Here is a 15,887-nt window from a genome sequence, read left to right on the forward strand (position 1 = left end):
TTTTACTGAAAATGGTCTAGTAACAGACCGAAACGTCTGTAGATTAATTTTATCACAAATACAAGTTTTTCAACGCTAACACCTTGTTACAGTTCTATGCTCCTTATTTTCTCAATTGATTTATTAATCGCCTGAGCCTTTGATATTTATTTATTTTTTACTTATTGCTCACATCCAATTGGAGCAAGTCATATAATTTTAAAAATAAATCGAGCCTGCTGATCTGTAACGTAGAATCTGTATATCATTTCTTTTTATTTCATTAGAAATTGCAAATTACAATTCACATCGACTCGTGCATTCTGAAGATATTCTCTACGATTTAATAAAAATAAATAACACGTCTAAACATTATTCGCTGCTGACGATGATGGCTGATAGCAGAAATATAAAACTAACTTGATTGCTCAAAGACCGGAGGTCACTTACTATTTGTGTTGCAATTGTACTCGAGATTGTTCTATGCTCGTACACGTAATCAACGTTTGTGTCTAGTGGCCGAGGAAAGCGGGCCAAGATTCGAAAAAATTCTTTTTTTTTTTACATTCTTGGCGAAATTTGAGCGTGTATCCTAGCTCGTTTTGCACTCGTTCTTACATTGACCTGTTTAAAATATCTAGTTTGATGAGATAAGAGAGCGGCTAATAACGATAGAAACGTGCTAGCTGGATCACTGGTCTCGTGTCTCATTACTCGACCGAGGACTCAGCTCAGCCTGCTCAGCTCCGTTTTGCTCTCGCCGCGGGTTGCGTTGCATCACGCGTAACTCGCGTGAGGGTCCGGAGTAAGAAAAGAGGTTAGGTAGTCTCGTGCACGGTCTCGCACGGCGATCGCGGAAACAAAGAAGAAATGGCAAGATTAATCGTCCAGATCAGCAGATGCGCGGCAAAAACGTTCGTCTCGCACGGCGATTTCCTCGGCACAGCCGTCAAGTCGAAGATACCAACTCTCGCCGTGGCACGATCCATAACCACAACTCGGAACTTGAGAATCGGTGAGTGCGCGTGAAAATTAGCCCGGGATCACCGGCTAGGGTTTTTAAAGGTCGCCGACACGACAGTTTGCGAAAACTGTGACAGGAAGAAATGATTTGGTCGTTGAGTACTATCTATTGCGAGTTTTCTCCGCTTCTTTTTGATAAGTTTGTCTGGATTGACCTTTCGATGAGGAATCAATGTTGGTTGTATGTACACGCGCGCGCGCGCGCACGCATATACCCGTGCGTACCAAAAGTTCCGGAACGCCCAATCATCTCAGAAAGTACTTATTGGTTTATTGGAAAAATGTTTCAGATAAAAGTTGGAGGGTCAAAGAAACCTGATATTTTTTTATTATTGCAATTGTTTGGGAAACGTTTGGGCAAATTTAGGAATATATTCTCATAGTTTAGGAAATAATATAGTTAATTATTTATAATTTAATAAAAATTAATTGAGCGTATAGTTAGCAGACATAATTTTAAAAACATTTTTTTTTTAATCAATGTGAAATCATTTGGGTACCACGTCTGTAATTTTTTCAATGTTTGGGATTAAATAATGATCGGTAAGTGTGAAGAACATAGTGACTTGCTCACTGATTTGGCTGAAACTTAACATTATTGTATATTTTGGCGTGTTAAATCTGAATATGAAAGTTAAAATCGTCGTTCTCAAGTGCAACAAAAGTTATAAAGTGCTAAAATCGACTTTCCGGTTAGGAAATCTGCTATATCGCCAACGTGCAGGTATGTATGTACAACATGTATCATACATACACGTACATGCAGAGAGAGCATGCGCAGTGACATAAAAGTGAGCGAAATTTAAAATATATTATACTAATGTAATGAAAATCTATTTGGAATCGTACTAGCTTGGATCTTTTTTTGCTCTTTTCGCGAAACAAGGTCCAATAAGCTATATAGCCCTATTCGCTCCAACCAGCCCTTTCGTGTCCCCACGAGTTTCTAATCCTCGCATCATAACTCACGAACAAATTGACGAAATTTAATGTTCCAAAGCGCAAATTAAAGCTAAAAGTAGTAGCTTTAATTTGCGCTTTGGAACATTAAATTTCGTCAATTCGTTCGTGAGTTATGATGCGAGAATTAAACAGGCGGAAAAAGGGGTTGGAGCGAATAGGGCTAGTATAGTTCCAAATAGGTTTTCAAGTGATTATTTTGAATCTTTTCTAAATTTTGATATTTTTTGTGACTCTCTTTGTGTGTAAAAATCTTTGTGGTCTCCGACAGTGATAATAATTAATCGAGGAAGTCCGAAGAATATGTGTGTATAGACAGTACACATGTAGGCGGAGGAGCCTGCGACAGAGCCCCTTCCGCGGCTACATGTATACTTTCAAGTTTCAAGTAAAAGAAAATTGAAGATTACATCTTCGAATTCCTTCGTTTGATTTTATCACTGTCGGAGTCACAACAAAGATTTTTACCAAGAAAACCGCAAAAAAATTTCAAAATTCGGAAAAGGCCCTATTCTGAATAATTACCAGTTTTCATTATAGGCTGCATTTCGAAATTCAAGCGGGGAGCACACACTTCTGCGCAACGCATAATGCGTAAGCATAAGAAAATTGATTGGTCTATTTCCTTATGCACATGTGTATGGACCAATCAATTTTCTTATGCTTACGCATTATGCGTTGTGCAGAAGTGTGTGCTCCCCGCTTCACTGTCAGCAACTTTCAGTACTGAAAATCTATAGTATACGTGACGTAAAATATAGATTTGCAGTACTGACAGTGAATATCGGAATGCAGCCATCATATAGTATAGTATACCTACAGGGTGAATCATTTTAATCAACGCAGGCAAATATCTCGAAATATGGAAGATATGGAAAAATGTTTCAGACAAAAGTTATATGGTTTAAAGAGGGATACATTCCGGCGTGAGTCATGTCGTAGATGTCATCGTTTTCAAGAAATTTTAAAGGCGACTACTTTCTTAAATGGAACTTAATTTTTTCCTTAAGATAAAAGTTGTAGATTTCGTTGAGACGTTTTTAAAACACTATAACTAAGCTCTCTTTTGTTAAGAATTTCTTGAGATATTTTAAATTTTGTCATAATATATTTTTAACCTTTGATGTGCACACCTCTTCGAAATTACGTATTATGCACAGGGGGTATTTCATACCCCAATCACTTAAAACGTTTATTACAGACGTACAATTCGTTATTTTGACTCAAACAAAATTGCTGGCTATTATTCAAAGCTTCCAAAATAAGTCAAAAACAAATAGGAAACGGCTAATGCGAGTCAGCGCGGGACTTGGTGCGCGATAAAAACAAATAATTTAAAACAAAGTTAATTTAAACGAACGTTTCGACTCTGCATCGAGGCTTCAGCGTTTATTAGGCAGATCTCTGCAAACCTCTTTTTTAAGAAAACAAAAAATCAAAATCTTAACGATACGGGCGACGATAGGAAATGGTTTACGATTCCTTTTTTTCCGTCCACCTCGGTTAAATTTAAAGATGTCTTTAGAGGTTCAGACACTCATTTAGCTTTTTACAGTGTCAATAAACTTAATAAACTGATCAAAGTTCAGAAGGATGCGTTACCGAATTCCGCCAAGAGCAATGTAGTTTATAAGATTTCGTGTCGTGACTGCGATGCTTCTTACGTAGGACAAACAGGCAGACAACTAAAGACCAGAATTTCGGAGCATCGCAGCCACATCAACAGAAACAGTTCTGCGCTTTCCGTGATTACCGATCACAGAATTCTCGAAGACCACGATTTTAATTGGAACAACGTTGAGATTTTGGATTGCGAGAGATTTTACTATAAGCGTCTCATTTCGGAGGTCCTACATATTCAACAACAGCGCCACGGTCTGAATCGCCAATCAGACACTGAGTTTTTACATCACGCGTATCTACCCATCATAAACAATATTTAATTTCTGGTTGCCCTCTCTCCACACCAATTTGTAACAACAGTTCCGACCAACACACTTGTCCGCTACGGTCTCATTTCTGTTTCGTCTGTCACACATACGTTTTGCTACACGGTTACTTTGTAACATGCGGTGCGTCCGTACCACTGTTTCTCGATCTGTCTGAGATGTGCACCTTAATGTAACTACGATACCACCATGACTACGATTTTCTGTATTTTTGACTTCTGCAAATCTTGAGGTAAGCCCACTCCCCCGGATTTTACCGTTCTCTAAATTAATGCGGTTTTTTTTACAGTGGTTATGTCCACAGAGTTTGCTTCTCAGCTCGCTCTTGACAACTCCTAGGGAAGGGAGCTCTTTGGCCCCGAGGTTTGCAGAGATCTGCCTAATAAACGCTGAAGATGACTCGATGCAGAGTCGAAACGTTCGTTTAAATTAACTTTGTTTTAAATTATTTGTTTTTATCGCGCACCAAGTCCCGCGCTGACTCGCATTAGCCGTTTCCTATTTGTTTTTGACCTTTTCACGAGTCTAACATTCTTATTGCAATAGGCTTCTTATTCCAATAGGCTTATCACCTTATTCCATAAGGTCTAATAGGTTTCATTAATATTTTGCAACATAAAAGAACTATAAATGATGTTAACTAAAAAACCGAAAAATGGACTTTTTCACTAAAAAAAGCATAAAAAATTTATTTTTTAATAATTTTTGCGGGATTACTTTCTTGAAATACTACACTGTCAAGGAAAAATATTAGTTTATAGCGGAGTTGAAAAAAGTATATTTACTATTTACTTTTTTTTTACTTCTCACCACTGCCAAGAGCAGACTAAAGCCGGGCGGGCAAAACTATGTATAAGATCTTGAAGTGTTATTCCTAGACTACAGGTAAATGGCAGCACATGTCCCGAGATTCGCATTGTACGTATTAGAAAAACGCGTTTGAAAATACGCTGGGGTATTTTCTACCCCCAGTGCACAACAAAGGTTAATATAAAAGTTAATATAAAAGTAAGTTAATATAAATATAAAAGTTAATATAAAGTATTTATTTTTATGTTTCGATGACTTTACTTTCATACTTTTATACGTAGAATAATATTAAAATAATTTTTTTTTTTACAATAATCGACTCTTTACATTATTTTACGTATAAAAGTATAAAATTAAAGTCATCGAAACATGAATACTTTAAGAGATATTTCATATTTTACATTAAAAATATTATACAAAATTTAAAATATCTCAGGAAATTCTTAACAAAAGTGAGCTTTGTTATAGTGTTTTGAAAACGTCTCAATGAGATCTATAATTTTTATCTCAAGAAAAAAATCAAGTTCTATTTAAGAAATTAGCCTTTAAAATTTCTTGAAAACGATGGCATCTATGACACGATTCACATCTGGATTATGGTATATGTCCGCCTCATGACAGAACTATGCAACTTTTGTCTAAAACATTTTTCCATTACTTTCATATTTTTTGAGATATTTGCCTGCGTCAATTAAAATGATCTGTATTTTTAATTTCGCGCACTTTTACGTCACACTGCCCAACAAACGCTCATGAAACTTTATTGTCAGATGAAATTATTATTTCTTAAACGTTGAAAACATTACAGACATGTTTCCCAAATAATTTCACGTCGATTAAAAAAAATGTTTTCTAAATTATGTCTGTTAACTATATGTAATGCTCAATTAACTTTTATTAATTATAAAAAAACTATTATTTCCTAAACTATGAGAATATATTCCTAAATTTGCTTAAACGATTCCCAAATAGAAACACCTATTTTTTAATTATATCATTTTTTTCTACTAATTAATTTGAACAACTTTTGTTTGAAACATTTTTTTATTTGCCTAATATTTTTTGAGATATTTAAGGAAAACTTGGTAACTTTTTCAACATTTAGTTCATGATATCTTGATAACTGTTTGTCGAAAGAAAAAGTGATACAAGACTTTTTGACTTGATTTGGTATCAAGAATATGCTGATGCAATAGTATCCCAACTTCTTTAAATACTTGTGCATACATGAAAGCTCTAAGGAGACGTACGTAATCTCCAACTTTTATCTGAAACATTTTTCCAATAAACTAATATCTTATATACTTTCTGAGATAATTGGCCATCCCGGGACTTTTGGCACGTATGTACCTAGGTATAGACACCACAATGTCTAAAAGACGTCGTAAACACGTTTTTAAGATGTCTTTTAGACACGTCCCAGGTAGCACATATTAGTTTCATGTACGTTTTTTGAACGTATACATAGTTTCAGTACCGTAAAGAACCATTAAGAAACGTTTGAACAAAAATGTTTTTGAAACCATAATTTAAGAAACGTATTTTTTACGTTTCTATATACAGTTAATAAAAATACCTATTTGTTAAATTTTTCCTTTCAAAATTATAATTTGCTTTATCTATATAATAATAGCTTTAATAGCCTTTTTTGAAACATTTAAATTTATATTGCACTAATTATTATTGCACAAAATAAATTATTTTATCCATGCACATATATCCACTTATTTACTTAAATTAATTTTGTCCTACCGGTCTTAATCTATTTGTCATCGGATAAATCTGAGCTTAGAAAACTGCCAATAGTTGAAAAATAAACGTTCTGCTGAACGTGGCCATTGAAAGAACATTTATACGTGTGTTCCGTTTTGAAGAACTTCCTGAACTGGTGCACATCAGTAACACAATATATACTGCGTCAGTAATGCAATTAAGTTAGAGACAAGTATATTTTGTTTCACTTTAACTTATTGCACGAATGTGCACCAGTTCAGGAATTTCTTCGAAAAAGAATAGACGTCATAGATGGTATATATGACTATGCATAAAGCTTCTAGAACATTCTCACGTAATGTCTCAAAGACGTCATAAACACGTTCAAAAGACGTGAAAAGTAGGAATTTTAAATGTCTTTATCAAAAATGTCTTTATCATTAAAACAAAACGTTTCTATAACAGTTTTTTAAACGTTATTTTATCGGAAAAGAAACGTTCCATCGAACATTCGAATGGACATTTTTACTCATGAGAAACGTTTCTAGAAATCGATTATAAAACGTTTCGGAAAAACGCTTATAAAACATTTCTGAAACGTGTATCTGGGGGTGTGCTATCTGGGGTATGTGTGCTGTCTGGGCTGATATTACATTACACATAATAATATTTGTATAATAATAATAATTGTATACAGGGTGTAAAACTAAAAGCTTACTTACACTAAATAGTATACTATCAGTAAAACCTAAAAACTTACGTTATAACGACTCCACATAAAAAAACTAATTTTATCACAAGATGTTACTTTTGATATCAAACGGTTGACAAAAATTCATATTTCGCTTAGTTTTAGAAATAATCGAGGAAATAATAGTCTGTAACACCTTTAGTTTTACACTCTATACATACATAGATATATATGTATATAATTATGCAGTTAGACATTTCGCCTTATATCCATTTTTACGAATGTAGACTGACTTTAATCTCGAGTGAACTTTTTTTATCTTCTTCTAATCCTTAGAACTAGAAAAAGATAAATAAGTTCAACCGAGATTAAAGTTAATCTACATTGGTAGAAATGGACATTAAACAATTCTACTAATCGAATTAATCGTTGATTAAGTTAAAGTTTGGTCCAGCTCGCCCTTGTTATTTTAACTAGAGAAAGATATACATATACATATTATATACACATATATTTACCACTTATACATAAAATAATAGTAGCAAATTCGATCAAACTTCTATAAACTTAATCAACGATTTTAGTTCAACCGGTAGAATTCCCAGGTAGTAAGATGACATCTAAAGACGTCTCAATGACGTTAGAGGACGTCATTAAGACGGAATTAATACGTCATTTGACGTCACTCTGCTACCCTGGGTTGGTTAAGGACCCAGACAGCTAAGTCTGTCGAAAGCAGATCTTGCTACAAATTTTGTCGGCAGACAAACTACACATTTAATATCAGCTCTGATATATCACATGATATTAGCAGGACATCAACAGAAGTATAACAGAATCTGCTAACATAATCAGACAGTAGATTGGAGTACCGTTCAGGCTCTGCGCGGTTTCTGCTGCCAATTTAGCTGCTGTTTGATTTATCACGGTCGGTCTCGCTCCGCGTGTACTTGGCGCGAGACACTGCCGTGTCTCTTGATATTAAGGCCTTCACACATAAAATCCTGTAAAAACGTAAAACATAAGCGTAAGAAAATCGACCAATCCCAATCGAGTATTGTGCTGTCCGTAACCCCAGTAGGGGAAAATACTCGATTGGAATTGGTCGATTTTCTTACGTTTTACGTCTTTACGGGATTTTATGTGTAAAGGCCTTTAGCAGACTCTGCTGGCGGAACATAAGCTGAATGCGGACGCAGTTAGTCAGTCTGCTGACATGTCTGATCAAATCTGTTACCAATCTGCCGACAGATTGTTATCATTTTGTTTACTGGGAGGGGGGGGGGTAAACCTTGATAAGCAAAAAAATTGATCTTTACTTAAAAAAAAATTGATCTTTGTTTTTAAATTAAATATTTAAGAAGTAAAAACTCTGAGTATTTGAAGCTTTGGCACATGATTCTATATTCTTTTATGGTTATTTTAAAAAAAGAATCGTTAAAAAATATTAATAATAATGGCAGTTATTAGTGGTTAATGAAGGGAAGCAATTCAGTAGCTGGTGGACATGATCTCGGAAACTATTCCAACTTTCTTTCGAAATTTTTTTACATGTTAAAAACAATATGCCGGAAATGTTGGACTAAAATGTGTTGGAAGTACAATTTTGAAAAAAATTCTTTAAAAAAATATTTTAGTTTAAAAAAAAGTACAAAATTGCATTTTCTTTAATAAAATGGAAAAAATGTTTTTTTTTCTAATTTTGCTTCCAACACATTTTAGGGACACTTATTTAGATTATGATGAATCCATTTTTGATTTTGTTTTAGATTATTCGTTAGTCCGGAATTATATCCACTATCAGCTACTGAATGGAAAGAACTGTTTCATTCCCTTCATTATCAACAACTCCTTTTTATATATCATATATTATATATATTTTTTTCTTCTCTTTTTTAAATAACTGTAAAAAAATATAGAATTATGCATCAAAGTTTTAAATACTGTTTTTTATTTTTTAAATATTTAACTTTAAAAAAGGTCTATTTTTCGCTTTGCTACCCTTTTAAGGCGAAAATTTTAATTATACATGTTCTGCTTGTTCCTAATTTAACCTTTTTCGATATATCAAATAACAAAAAAATAATAATTCTATTCATGTTAACAAAATAATTCAGATATTTTAAATTAGTCAAAGTTTGATTAAAGTCACTCTCTAGAGCTGATGGGCTCTATATTGCCACATTTTTTGTAATTGTCTCGATCGATACACAAATACTTATAATTAGATTATGTAATTTGTAAAAATTTTCAATGAGGCAACTTTGTTTAAATACACTGCTGTCGTAGTTTTACGATATAAATGCGTGATTTTTCAGAACGATTGTACACCGATAAACATGAATGGATAACGGTAGATGGGAAAATCGGCACAGTCGGTATATCGGATTACGCGCAGGATGCGCTTGGGGACGTGGTGTACGCGCAGCTTCCTGATGTAGGATCCACGATCAAAAAAGATGGTATAATAGTTGATATGATGCTTTCTTACTTAGCGCGACCAAATTTCAAAAAAACTTCAGAAACAACCAGTAGTGCGATTCTGTAACTCGTTATGCATCATATTTTGTCATGTGTGCCATTCTCAAATAAAGGACATTTCGAAAAAATTACTATAGATCGTTTCAGAACACTTCGAAAATTGACCGAAAACTATCCTTTTCCCTCGACAAGCAATAAAATGAATGTAATACGAAAGCTAGTCATGGGCTTGCACATAAGCCTGCATCGTATTACATTCATTTTACGGCTAAGTATTTCCGAGTTTATTGTCGAGGGAAAAGTATATAGTTTTCGATCAATTTTAGAAGTGTTCTGAAACAATCTGTAGTGATTTTTTATTGAAGTGTCTTTTTATTTGAGAATGGCACACAAAATAAGGTGTCATTTCTCGCCTCTGACATCACAATCTCACAAGATGTCGGAAAGAGCCCAGTAGTGCAATTCTGTAACTCGTTATGCCGTCGTTATGAGCTATAACGACAATTGCGCAGCTTTTTTACTATATAAAATATCTGCGCAACGATAGTCGATACCTCATAACGAGTTACAGAATCGCACTACAGCACGCCGGGGATTCTCTAACTCCTTAACGAGCAGTTTTGGTATCGTAGCGCAGGTATTATATATGGTAAAAAAGCTGCGTTATATTGTCGTTGCGCAGCTTTTTTTTTATCATATAGTACACGCGCAAACTGTCGTTATGAGCACAACGACAGCATAACGAGTTACAGAATCGCACTACAGGAGCCTTAAAAAGATTACCTCTAGAAACATAAATTGGAATTTCTTATCGAAGAAAACTCAATTGTGTTCTAATTTGAGGATGTACATTTTTTCTTATTTTTTTAAATTAATTTTATGACGAGGTCTAAGATATCCAATCCAGAAAGGAAAATTAGATAATAAAAACTGAAGTGTTGATAAAACGTAAACTTAATCATTATCTATTGATTTAAGCTTAATTTTCCTTTCCTTATTTTTACTTAGAAATCTGTAACACCCTATATAACACTATAATCTTAAAATTTAGATTGGAAATTTGAATGCTTTTCATAGTTTATGTAATTATGATTTTTTTAGAGGAATGTGGAGCCTTGGAATCGGTGAAGGCAGCTTCAGAACTGATAAGCCCGGTCAGCGGGAAAGTTACGGAGAAAAATGAGGCAGTCGAAAATAAACCCGGGTTAATTAATAAATCTTGTTACAAAGATGGTTGGCTATTCAAAATAGAATTAAGCGATCCAGATGAGCTTAAGAGCCTAATGAATGAGGAGGCTTATAATATATTTTTGAAATCAGACGCGCATTAAGTTTATATGCTAGAAAAATTTCCTCTAACGTAGAATTTGAATCAGTTATAACTGTATTTTTAAGAACTGTATTTTCTATTTGAAGATACCATTCGAAATTTTAATGATGTTGTAGAAACACACATGAAAGATATCTTGCTATAATTGTTCGTACAATATATTGATCAGCACGATTTAATTAAAACTTAAACAGAAGTTATCTGTTAATATGTAATTTGATGTAGACTGCAGAAAGTTGTAAAGAACGATATCTTTGCCTTATTATTTGTACATAAACAAGAATTCGTACAAAATCCAAAATGCTGCATTCATTATAAATATATCATTGCGTTTATGGAAAATAAGATGTTATATTTGTACCTTAGTCACATTAAGAGCAGTCACAACTGAAGTTACATCTCGCGCGCATACCGAGTATCTGTCATTTCATTTAGCATTTTTATAAGTAAAAATAATGAAACATTAATTTATGAAAAAGTTAGTGCAAGCAAGCATTTAGGGCCACTTCGACCAAGCTCTGATTAACTTAATCGTTGATTAGTCCATTGGAAATGACCAATCACATTTTTTCTAACACGTCAAATATGATCTTAACTAATCCACGTTAGAGTACTGTCAAAAATTATTTACTGCAAAATTAAAATAAGTTGTAATGTTAATGCATTACAAAAATGTACAAAACATAATTCAACACAAAGATTTTAATACGTAAAGATATTGTGTTTTAGCACAAGTCATAAATTGGTATAGATTGCGAGATAGTTGCAATATTTTTATTAGTCACTGTGCAACGTTCTTCATTTTGTATTTATACAAAGCAAACAAATATATTATATATATATATATATATATATATATATATATATTATATATATTATGTATATATATATTATATAATAATATTATATAATTATATAATTATATAATTATATAATTATATATTATATATAAATATATTATATATATATATATATATATATATATATATATATATATATATATATGTATGTTGTTTGATAATACATGAATAACAACATTCGAGAGTTACGAATTATGATATTATTCTTTTTTTCTTTCTTCGAGCGCACAAAGATCTTGAAATTTTGTAATAATTGTATATCTTAATAAGAATGAATAATCGCAAGATGCTATTTCTGAATTTCACAAAATAGTATATCTATTGATCTTATATTATTTTCAATTCTCCGAATATTTCGTAATCTGATAGCAACCCTAAAGTTTCAAAATAAGAGAAGTAATATCATCATGGGTTTCAACCAATATAATATATAAAAAATAGTACTATGTTAGCTCTCTAGAAAGGAACAATTATCTGTTAATAATAAAGATATATTTACAGTCAATTAAATTTTTCTACATAATTTACAATTGCCAACTGCTATAATGGCAGTGTTAACAACGCATATTTTTCCTTTAAAATTTTTAATTTTATTCCAATGATTTATTGGATCAAAAAATCACGTAGATATTAAATTAGGTTATTTTCCAATCATAATTGGTAACTGTACATATTTAACATAAAAAAATATAAACAACGCTGTAATTATCATATTTACTAATTACAATTGTTAATAAATGTCTTGTAACAGATGGAGTCGTTAATCGATGTATATACAGAATGAAGCATTTAGAGCGTGACATTAATATTTTAGGAAAGTGCCAATTTCAGAAGGAAATGTTTGAAGAGTAAAAGTTGCGGAATTTCGAAGAGAACATATAGCATTTATAATACTTAATGTCATTTTCGCGGAGTAACAATGATCATTTTTTCTCGAGAGTATATTTTTTAACATTCGAGTAAGTTTTAAGCGCGCATACAGAGTTTTTATATTCTTGTATTAATAAAAACGTGCTTGTGTGTAAATGCTTCTGTATTTTGTATGCTATCTGTAATTTTATTTTACATGTATTCTCTTCATAAACTTACACGTTTATGTTACTACATGATTATAGAGTTCTTGGATAGATCCAACGCACTTACATTAATGTTAAAAGGATACCATGAATTTGTCTTGACTTTGGTCTTAATTTAAATTCATTAGAAAAGATAATAAATGTTTCATTAGAAAGGAAAACATTAAAATATTATCGTTTGCATGAAAATGGCATGTTTCTTGTAAAACTATTATTGTCGTTAAATACTCCCTTCAAAGGAAATGTTGTCCTACAACATTTATGAAAATGCCTTTTCCTTTTAAAATTAAAAAAGGCAATTAATATGTCACGCTTTATATGTTTTATTCTATAATACAAATATATACAGAGATAATTAATTTCGAGCTATCTTATTTCTTTTTCGATAGAGCTTTTTTCTTATTAACATATGATAGTGTTTGCGACTAATACGACTTGTTCCAAAATTATCAGACCGACACGTTCAGCAGGAGGTCTCAGAGATGAAAGAAGAACAATAAATAAACGATAGCGTAAACTCGTCTTACCCAAACAGCAATGCATGATTTAAAGCCACATTTTTCAATTGTGAGACAGCAGTAACTAATACATGGTAAACGACAGAATTATGAACTAATTTGCAGAAATACAATAGTAATATTTAACTAAGAGCTAATAACGTGTGGACATGGGTACGATACTTTTAATAAGTTGTATTACATCGTAGTTTCTTAACGTGTAATTATACACACTACACGAATAAAAAATATCTGTTTATGCATTCATTCGTTCCATTCAAATTGCTATCTGGGCGTCTATTCTGAGGTATGTGGTTACTAAAAATGTAAAAATATAAAAACTTAATACAAATATGAAGAGGTAGTCATCATTCGTGTCGTGAGTTAAATAAAAATAATCTTTTTCTTTCTTTTCAAAGAAGCGTTATTATAGATGAGAACAATGATAAGCCTAGGCTGCTTCCAATTTCGTGTTTAATGAAAAATTGAACGATTTGAAAATTTGGGAACATTTGCATATTCTATAATATCGACGTATAAAGTCAAAACTGACAATGGACACAAATCTTTAGTTGCGCGATAAGTACATGCGTTGTCCTCGAGGAAATATTTAATTCCATTGGTAATAATACTCGTTACTGTTCCTCTTGATTTGATTTAACACTCGAATCTTAATCTAACACGAGACATCAAGTTCCGCGCTTGTCAACAAGCACTTTACACCTAGTTAAATGTATTGAAAGATCGGTGGAAAAAGTGAAAGTAGTAAAATAGCCTTTTTTTGCAGCAGGTACGTATTTGATACGTGAATAAAAACAAGAAGAGTCGCAACGGATAATATTATCAATCTACCGGTGCAAGGAAAGATTTCTGTCTCTGTTGTCACATTTAAACTTTGCATCTAATACAATATGTAATTTCCAATGGCTTCAAATACCACAGGCGTCGAAAAGACAGCCTTCACAGCACTGAAGAATTTCTGACTATTGGCTAAACAATAATAATAGTAATAATTAATAATAATAATAATATATTTAGTGAAAAATTACTACTTTTGATCGCTATCTTAACATTTACTAAATATTTTTTTCTATTTAACAATTGCGATACGATTAATATTATCTTATGCATTTAGAATTAATTGCTAGACAATATAGGACCACATAAACCTTGCTCCAATGATTCTTTTATTTCTTAAACAGAATCTTTATTACGATACAACATACAATAGTAAAATATCGCAATTTGTAGTTATTCCTTTCCGCCACCTATTTGAGAAGTAATAAAGAAAGATACACGAATAAGATCCTAAAATTAGTGAAGACATTTAAGTAGCTAATGATTTTCCTCAAGTAAGCAACAGAAATATATTTATTTCATTTCATTATTCAACTATACACAAAATATTGTAATTACAATATTTAACATGATCTGTACTTTACAACATAATTGGAATGTGTTAACTAGTATTTACAATGTAGTAGCCCCGCTGTGTGCAAGTGTGACAAAAATGCAGATTTTTTTTCTTTATAGGAAATCCTAAGGATGCCCAGGTGGCCGTGCGACAAACACATGTTATATCACATGCAAGTTCATTGTCATTCAAGTATGCCCATTGAATCCCTTGCAGAAGCACGATTGATCTGGAGAGAGAATTTGATTCTCTTTTAGCGGTACGATATATTTCGTTCGAGTGAGAGCAAGGCTTCAGTGTGGTATGCTTAAAAATAAATTCGCCTCTAAGTATTAGAAAAATAGCTTTACTTATTTAGACAAAAGTTGCCTGCCCTTTGACCAATATTTTTTGTTAACCACCCTTTGTACTGTTTTCAAGGCATCTTGCTTACTGTTTCCCTGCGCTTATACCCATTAACAGGGGTAATTCTCCACGGATACATCTCTAAAACTTCAACATCAAATATAGAAAATATATGTCATTGTGTTTATATATTTAGATACACTTTATAATACATATATATTGTGTGTGTGTGTGTGTGTGTGTGTGTGTGTGTGTGTGTGTGTGTGTGTGTGTAAAGTATGTCTATACTTGATTTGTATGCCTAGGTATTTCATGAACCAGGGCCCCATTACTTGGTCCGATACCTTAGCAGCGTTTTAGCTCTTAATAGGTACTTTGAGGTCCACTCTGTCTCACGATTTAGGGGCGTTAACAAGACTTTCTATATATATATTACATGTGTGTGCGTGCGTGTGTGTGTGTGTGTGTGTGTGTGTGTGTGTGTGCGCGTGTGTATAATAACAGACTTCTTTTTTATTCGATGGCAAAAATTACCAAGTAAAACTGATCGTTTCATTTCCTCTTGGCGTGAAGCATCTCCATGAGAAGCGTTTGTGTTGGCGCGCCTCCATTACAATGTTTCTGATAAAGATGCTCTTCTCCCTTGGTTGCCACCTCGTGAATGTCCGGTAATACTGCTAGCAGCTTGTTAAATTTATCCTAGACAGATAAAAAATAAGGACAATTAAATATCTGGTTTAATCCGTTTTAAGACAAGTA

The 15,887-nt window shown here is 32.7% G+C and overlaps 3 protein-coding genes across 4 annotated transcripts in view; 1 reads left to right on the plus strand and 2 right to left on the minus strand.

Moving 5' to 3' along the window:
• The window catches only part of LOC139814476 (uncharacterized), a 172,820-nt gene that overhangs the window by 42,953 nt on the left and 113,980 nt on the right, over nucleotides 1-15,887 (minus strand). The gene's annotated exons all lie outside the window — the stretch shown is intronic.
• Ppl (glycine cleavage system H protein) lies at nucleotides 483-11,624 on the plus strand. Its single transcript, XM_071780377.1, has 3 exons — nucleotides 483-994; nucleotides 9,444-9,587; nucleotides 10,708-11,624. Exons 1-3 carry the CDS (start codon nucleotides 850-852, stop codon nucleotides 10,935-10,937), a joined length of 519 nt encoding a protein of 172 aa, XP_071636478.1. The 5' UTR covers nucleotides 483-849; the 3' UTR covers nucleotides 10,938-11,624.
• Ftz-f1 (ftz transcription factor 1) overlaps nucleotides 13,172-15,887 on the minus strand; it is a 36,738-nt gene continuing 34,022 nt past the window's right edge. Inside the window, exons 5-6 of one of the 2 annotated variants that reach the window (XM_071780736.1) lie at nucleotides 15,663-15,827; nucleotides 13,172-15,275 (exon numbers count right to left, since the gene is read on the minus strand). In XM_071780736.1, coding sequence (XP_071636837.1) covers nucleotides 15,681-15,827 — 147 coding nt within the window. In that variant the 3' untranslated portion in view covers nucleotides 13,172-15,275; nucleotides 15,663-15,680. Of the gene's footprint in view, nucleotides 15,828-15,887 lie in introns of both variants that reach the window. The other variant, XM_071780735.1, reaches the window with a different exon arrangement.

The sequence above is a fragment of the Temnothorax longispinosus genome, chromosome 6 (genome assembly GCF_030848805.1).
Source record: "Temnothorax longispinosus isolate EJ_2023e chromosome 6, Tlon_JGU_v1, whole genome shotgun sequence".
Classification (NCBI taxonomy): Eukaryota; Metazoa; Arthropoda; class Insecta; order Hymenoptera; family Formicidae; genus Temnothorax; species Temnothorax longispinosus.

What these genes read in the sequence shown, in the direction of transcription:
- Ppl (XM_071780377.1), top strand. Translation starts at nt 850, where the DNA reads ATGGCAAGATTAATCGTCCAGATCAGCAGATGCGCGGCAAAAACGTTC. An exon ending in AACTCGGAACTTGAGAATCG is followed by an intron (nt 995 to 9,443) that starts GTGAGTGCGCGT and finishes GTGATTTTTCAG; the next exon opens with AACGATTGTACACCGATAAA. An exon ending in ATCCACGATCAAAAAAGATG is followed by an intron (nt 9,588 to 10,707) that starts GTATAATAGTTG and finishes TGATTTTTTTAG; the next exon opens with AGGAATGTGGAGCCTTGGAA.